The 7,836-nt window shown below is 29.1% G+C and overlaps 1 protein-coding gene across 1 annotated transcript; it reads right to left on the bottom strand.

Annotated features, from left to right (window-relative positions):
• Positions 1-207: 207 nt before the first annotated feature.
• LOC101495287 (auxin-responsive protein IAA8-like) lies at positions 208-3,959 on the bottom strand. Its single transcript, XM_004490439.4, has 7 exons — positions 3,793-3,959; positions 2,972-3,463; positions 2,478-2,650; positions 1,867-2,099; positions 1,465-1,609; positions 922-983; positions 208-501 (listed from the first exon to the last, which is right to left on the bottom strand). Exons 2-7 carry the CDS (start codon positions 3,407-3,409, stop codon positions 464-466), a joined length of 1,089 nt encoding a protein of 362 aa, XP_004490496.1. The 5' UTR covers positions 3,410-3,463; positions 3,793-3,959; the 3' UTR covers positions 208-463.
• Positions 3,960-7,836: the final 3,877 nt, after the last annotated feature.

Here is a 7,836-nt window from a genome sequence, read left to right as displayed (position 1 = left end):
GTTATCATAAAAAGAAATACTAACTCCCAACCAAACCATCCATGGGAATTCAACCTTTATAGTGTCAGTTCTTTGGCTAACCCCAAACTACAATAGAAACATGTGAGTGACATTGACATGTAACAAAAGTTACAAAACACTTCTTCATAAACTGTAAAAGCTGCATTCCATATTAAGTTACTATATAGTTTTTGTTTTCATCACACAAAGCCACAAGCATATATATATAATATATAATGCAATTCACAATTTCACAAACTAATCCTTCACAACAGGAAAATATAATAGTAATCCCCCACTAACATGTCTTGGGGATTTTATAAATTGTGACAATCATTAAAAAAAAAAAAAAACTGAAAAGTGAAAACAGAAAACAGATTTAGGAACTCCCCACATAGGCCCTAGAAGCATTTTTTTAATTCCATAGAAAGCTAGATGCATAGAGTGTGACGTTTGATTCTGCCTAGTTCCTGCTTTTATTTTTTTCAACAGCTCTAGGGGCTGCAAAAAGGACCACAACAAATAATTTGAACTTCAATTGGAAATGCCAACATGTATAATATTAATAAAATGAAATAACACATTTAATATAAATCATGGCATACATTCAAAATAATTGGCAAGAACTAAGGATAGACTAAAATAACACTAACTACCTCTTCTATGCCTTTTGAAATCACTTCAAATGTTTTTTCTCTTGAAACTACTTTGAATACCTTAACTAGACACTTGTGTTTTCAACTCTTTAAAAAATTTATTATTGTATTTTTCAATTAAAAGAAAATCTACTTTTAGTATCCTTAACATTCGCTTTAGCATGACCCTTCACTAAATGACACTTAATTTCATCATTGGGAGAAGCCCTCTTATTAAGTATGCAATTTAACTTGAAAGATTGATGGTGTTGAATGGAATACTAACCTAGACCAATGGCATCAGAACTCTTCATGATCCTTAGCCTCTTGCATGTATCAATAAACATCCTGCAAAGAGTTGAGACATTAGATGTTGGAATTACATGGTTATGGTACAAGATAATCACACTTCCTAGGCCCATGTCACATATTTTTTGAATTCATATTGGCTTAATTTGTTTGAAATTTTTAATTTGAAATAAAAAGGTTAATCTATGTGAAGTCACATTGTTGTGATTATACTCATGGGTCACTAGAACAGTACAGATAGTACACTATGATTCATATCCATTATTATCCAAGCTTTTATTGCTTATGTTCATTCCTTATTAAGCCAAAAATGTCAAATCGCAAACATCAAAGTCAAATGTTTTTTATGATCCAGCGATTATGATTGATTGCCAGTGTAAAAAGTATTAACATTGTTAATGCATATCAATTCCTAATAAAATATAATTAGACATTTGTATAAAACTTATCTACGTTGTCAGTGTATACTTATTAATCGTATAAAATGAAAACCGAGTACATAAATGAACCAAGAACTTACACCCAAGGAACATCACCAACAAGCATCCAATCACCATCTTTATCCTCATAAGTAATAACATATTCTGATCCATGAAGCAGATCCCTAAGCTTGGTTTCATTCATCATCATCTCTCTTCCTAGATTTCCATGAGATTCACATTGACCTGAAATCACATCAACATAAGCAGTAACTGGATCCAGACACACAAAAATTGCCTCAAATCATTGAAAGACTAATATTTTTCAAAAGAAAAGAAACTATTCCTATTGTGCGGCACCGACACTGTAGATTAAAGGCGCATGTGTCAGTGTCTAATACCTACACACATAGTTACCTTTAATTTCTTTCATTTTTTAATTTATTATCGATGTCAACGTGTCAGTGCTGTGCCCATGTCGTTGTTTCATAATTCCTACCTACCTATGGTGAAACAGCTGAACATCTTCTCAAGAGCAGAAGATAGTTGTGAATATGCAGTGTAATTCTTCAAGTCTACTTTTCTTAAATAAGGAGCACCATCCATGCTGACCTTCACAAACACAGCACCTCCTGCAGACCCCATTTTTTCATCAACTTCTTCATTGTTCTTTGAAGCTGTTGTCAATGAGTTTTTCCTAAATGATCTTATTGGAGGCCAACCAACAACCTGTGCCCTGCCACACAAGGATCATCATCATTCATAAGTCATTAATTTCCATTGTTTGGCCAAACCATGCTTTTTTTTAAAAAACCGCCACTGCAATTTGGGCTGCGGCATCATGGTTTTTGATGTCACTATGACCATGATGCAACTGTTATTCAGACAATATCAACTGCATATGACCATGATTTTCTGTAATATCAAAAGTTCACTATCGCAATCGAGGCCACAACATCATGGTTTTTTATATCACAACAACAATAATACAAACACGATTCAGACTGAATCAGTCGCATTTGATCTAATTCTCAACAATATAAAAAATCACAATGCGGCCGTAATTTTAAACCTTGAGCCAAACTCTAATGCTAATTCCCACCACCCTACTTACTTGGTAGCTGGTGCAATGCTATTTCCATTATTTGAAGAACCATTAACATTTGGTCTACTTTCACAGACACCAGGAGGCCTCTCAAGAGCAACTTTGCCTATTGCTATTTCATTGCCTTTGTCTTGATGGACTCCAACATTCTCAAGCATTTTGGAGCCAGGCTTCAATTTCCCCTGCATAAGAAATTTGGAGGATTATTTAGTGTTTGATTGGTTCGGCAGCGACAAAATTTAATTTTTAATAAATTGATTTTGTAAAATAATTTATGTCATGAGTTGAACACTAAAAAATTACGTTTAGAGTCAATTCTAGAACCACAATCAAATTCAACTCACATCAGCCAAAAATGTCAAAATCAATCAATTAATTTTATATGGAATCAGTTTTGGCTCATCTAATGTGAAACAAACACACTTAATATATTGTACCACTTTCCATTTTTTTTTAAAAGTAGATAAATCATAGATACCCTTATGAATGAATTAGTATTTTACCTCTGAGAAAACATTCATGGCATCAGAAAACCCTCTTTTGCTCCCCAAAACAGCAACCTTTGGTGAAGAAAGATGATGATCATCTTTTTGAGGGTGCAAAGGAAAAAGAGTCTTTTCATCAAACTTAGTTGAACTTCTCAAACAAAGATCTGATGAAGAATCTCTTTCAGGAGACTGTGATCCTGGAATCCCCAATCTAAGCTCAGTAGCTTTGAGATTCAAATTACTTTTTGTCTCATCTGAAAAAGATTGAATAGGAACTGAACTTTCCACTGATGATGATGAAGAATCACATGACAATCCCATATAGTTGAACTCTTTTGGTTTTGATTTTGAAACATTCAAACACACACTTTCCATAGTTGTTGATGAAGAAACCAATAAAGTAACATTACTTTCACCTTCCTCATCACCTATTCCTAGCCTTGGTAGTGACATCACAATTCAAAACTTCAAAGTTCAAACAATTAAAAGCTTCAATTTTTGAGCACCCTATCATAAGACAACAACATTTGTCAATGTTTCTTATAAACCAGGAACTTTTCAAACACACAAAACATTGGAAACAAAAACAAAACATACAAAGATTTAAACTTTGTGAAAATTTCATAAATGTTTTGATGACCCATTTGATAGATACACACAACAGTTTGAAACACACATGAAAAAACATTGCACAAACACAGAAACTGATACTACTTGTGTTAAAATAAAAACATTGAATGAAAGTTTCATGAGTTTTTTGGTAACCCATTTGAGAGAAAGATTGAGGCAAAAAGTGGAAGCAAAATTTGGATGGTAAAGATGACACATTTTTTTACCTGAAAAATCAGCAAGATCAGAAGAGGAGTGAAAGTGTTTTGAGATTTTGGTTGAGAGCATAAAGAGAAGGGAAAGAAGAAAGTTTCGAACTAAGGACCTTCATTTGTCACAAAGTAACACAAGTTAGACACCATACATTAAAAAATTATAACTTTTAATTTACTTTAAAAAAAATTAACTTATATACTTCCTATTAAAAAAAAAATTACTTACCACCTTTAAATTATTAAACATATTTCATTTCTATTATAATCGTCTTTAAAATTATTTTATAAAATTTATAGTGTGCTATCCATTGTAAATTTTTTTATACTTGTGTGACAATTGAAAGTGGTTCAACAAAAACATTATCCCTTTATGTAATTTTCATTTATATATGTTTTATTTGAAACCAAAACCGAATGAATAGATTTATTGTTTGTTCTCTTCTTATTATTTTAGTGATATTAATGTCATTGGTCAATAGGAGGCCTCTATGAGTAAATGGACAAAATTGCCTTACACTAAAAATATAATAAAGTTAAAACTTTAAAGGTAATTATACCCAAAAAAATGTAATTATGCAAAGAAAATCATAAATAGTAACGAACTATTATGTAAACTTTAGTGTGAAATGTTTTTTCTCTAAATATATAGCTATATGCTCAAAGTATTATTGTTTTTGGTTAAGAGAAGAAAAATGCCATTCAAATATGTAAAGACAACATATTTCTTTAAGAAATGTGTTTGCAATGTGAAATGTGTTTGCAATTTCTTTAAGAAATTAATAGAAATTTTATTTTTTGTAAAGGTTATTTTGACTATTTAACACTGTCCTGATAATTATTCTTTATTAAATATATTGTTAACATAATGTTAATATTTACTAACACTACTAAGATTACTCTTAAAAAAAGCACGTAATTGTTAGGTCAATAATTATAAGGTGTGCTTTAGAATATTAATTACGCAATTAACCCTTTATTAATACTTTGAATTATATAAATAAATATTACTTCTTTAAAAATGAAATTTAAACAAAATTAATAATATTTGAAAAGTCAATGTATTTAATTTAAATATTAAATAAGATGGATCAAATTTTTAAATACACTTTACTTCCTCCGTTCTAAAATATAAACAAAAATTAAATTATTTAATTATTTAATTTAAAGTTTAGACTAAATACTCTTATTTATATTCTAAGACGAAATAGTATTTAAAAAATTAATATTTTTTAACTTTTAATTATATATACATAATTAATTTTTTAATTATTATTTTTCTTTATATTTTATTTCACATAAAACATGAACAGAAAGAGTATTACTTTGAAAACTGAAATGACTATGCTAACCCTGAACTACTTTATTAAAACGCAACTATCCAATGTAATGATGGTGTTTTCCATATACTTGTATTTAATTATGCTTCTCTATTTCCCAGTTTTGTTTCTTTTGGTCTTTGATTAGATTAGTAGTATTATACAATTCTCTTTGATTATCTCTGACGGGAAAAAGGAAATACTACTCAATATCAATGAAAGAGAGAAGAAACATTGTGATTATGAAGACAAAGAAAAACATGGCATGCTCAACCGAATACTGAAAGTTTATCAACAATTTCATCAATCCACTCATTACCCTTTTTATTTTAACAAAAAAAGGTGGTAAGATTCCCTTCTTCATGTCCACATCCACCACCATAGTATTATACACAAAAATTGATAATTTTCATACCATATATGCCCCCACATTATCACATGTTTGGCCCTATATGGATCCCACCTACTACTTTCACATGTCATAGGGTCCTTCCTTTGCAAAGGGGCAAATAAGGAAAGAGGGACCAAAAGATATTTCCCAATTTATATATGCACTTCTCTCTGTGATGTAGCTAGTACAATTGAAAATGACACACTAGGCTACTCTTGATGGCTATGGGTGGTCACCAAAGTGGAAATCTTCGAAAAAAAAAATAATAACTAAATAAATAAATAAAAATACATTTAGACATTTTTTATTTATATAAATTTTATCATAATTAAGATAGATAATTTATTTTGCCAAGGGGCAAAGCCAATATTTTTTAGGCTAAATTACATTTGTGGTCCTTTAACTTAATCTCAGGTAACGTTTTAGTCCTTTATCTTTTTTTTTTCCCGACTTGGTCCTTTATTTTAATTTTAAGTGACAATTTGATATTTTATGTTTTAAAATTTCAACATTGTTATCCTTCTTTATACAAAAATTAAAAAAAAAAAATTCAATCAAAACTCATAAAATTAATTATATTCTTCAATATAATACAAATTTCATCAAATTCGTAACGCAAATCTTCAAATAAACTCATATTTTCATACTTTATTTGATATTGTTAGGAACAAAGGACTAAATCGGGAAAAAAAAATAGATAAAGGACTAAAACGTTACCTGAGATTAAGTTAAAGGACCACAAATGTAATTTAGCCTATTTTTTATTAATGTAATTTTATATAAAACATAAGTTATTACCTAGTTCAATAATTATATTTATAAAAAATTATATTATAGTGTATATGTGCGTGTGTTTTTTTCTATAAAAATAAAAATAAAATAAAAATGTATATATTACTATATTTGTGGAGAGAAAATTACAAGAAAAAAGATACGTAGATTTAAAAGAAAATGAATATGTGGGTATTTAAATTCATGAGTGGATATGTTTTAATCAAATTATTGTATATTGAGCAATCAAATATATCAATTTCATTTTAATAAAAAAAATATACTCTTTTTTTAACAAAAGAAAAATATATTTTCTCCGATTTTAAATATAAAAAGAAGTTTGGTCGATAGAAATTTATTTATTTTGTTTAAAATTTAGATCAAATACATTAATTTTTATTGATTAAGTTTTCTTTTATATTTAGAATCAGAGTAGTCTTGAGTTCGAATAAGATTGACCCAAAAGATTGTGTAGTAAAAAAATAAATATTAAAGTTATAGTTGAAAAATAAATTTACTACATCCATAAAATAGAAGAATTGTGGCCAAGTTCTAAAAATATATAAGAAAATTGAAGAACAAAAGAGGAAGAAATTAGACCTTTAGAGTCGCTTCATGTTTATACTATGAACTTTTCTTATGATGAGGAAAGGGACAAGATTCAAGGAGATGATGAACTTGGAAGATATATTTTATTGAAGATATTTAATTTTTCTTTTTTCAAAAAATGTTTGTCGCAAATAACAATTTTATGATTAAAAATTTCTCTTAATACAAATAACAAAACCTTGAATTTGTTAAAAAAACTTTTTTTTTTTATGATTCTCTCTTTTTTTAATATATTTATTAAGTACAGAGAATACAACAAGGAATTTGGCTCCGAGGATGGTGGTGAACTGTGGTAGAAGAAGGTATTTGATCCATTGCTTTTAGCTCTAGATCGAGGAGTATTTACACACACTCCGACGATCAAGTAAGAGTTTGACAGAAAATTAGAGGTTTTAGGATTATAATTTATGTGTATCTTTATGATCACAAAGGTCCTCATTATATACTAAATCCATCTAGGATTTTTGGAAGATTCTTATTGCGGTCATCAGAGGAAAAAACTCACGATCTTAGGATCACCCTATGATGTTAGACGTGTGCCCTTCTAATTAGGAAATGACACATGCTGGTGGTCGTAACCACGATACAATTGCCATCAAATTGCTTAGGATGAGAGTACAAGTTATCATGTTCGTTATCACATGATTTCTTTTTTGTTCATCTAGTGACTAAGATTGGAGGTCCAGGTAAGTTACAATGGACACTGACTTCGAATTCAATTATTGGTAGCGGCTTGTGCTAGTTTCAAAAAAGCTTTTGTGATATCATTTAAATTAGATCAGGTCAATCTAAAATCACTTATTCATTTGTTGGTTTTGGACTAAGATACTCTAAATCTGACCCAAAATAATATTATTAAAGATCAAGGGATTGGTTCACTTAATAAAAGAATTGAACACTATAAAACATATGAGAGGATTTTAAATTTTAATTTTGTATTGAAAAAAATGCAAACTCTTTTTGACTTAC

This window comes from Cicer arietinum, chromosome 2 (genome assembly GCF_000331145.2).
Source record: "Cicer arietinum cultivar CDC Frontier isolate Library 1 chromosome 2, Cicar.CDCFrontier_v2.0, whole genome shotgun sequence".
Taxonomy (NCBI): domain Eukaryota; kingdom Viridiplantae; phylum Streptophyta; class Magnoliopsida; order Fabales; family Fabaceae; genus Cicer; species Cicer arietinum.
The sequence above is the reverse complement of the archived record's forward strand: the minus strand, read 5'-3'. Positions and strand labels throughout refer to the sequence as shown.

Bases quoted from the DNA above. Each gene is read 5' to 3' on its own strand.
- LOC101495287 (XM_004490439.4), bottom strand. From the start codon at position 3,409: ATGTCACTACCAAGGCTAGGAATAGGTGATGAGGAAGGTGAAAGTAAT. The intron at 2,100-2,477 runs GTAAGTAGGGTG...CTTGTGTGGCAG, and splicing joins AGCATTGCACCAGCTACCAA to GGCACAGGTTGTTGGTTGGC. The intron at 984-1,464 runs GTAAGTTCTTGG...AACTCTTTGCAG, and splicing joins GTTGGTGATGTTCCTTGGGT to GATGTTTATTGATACATGCA.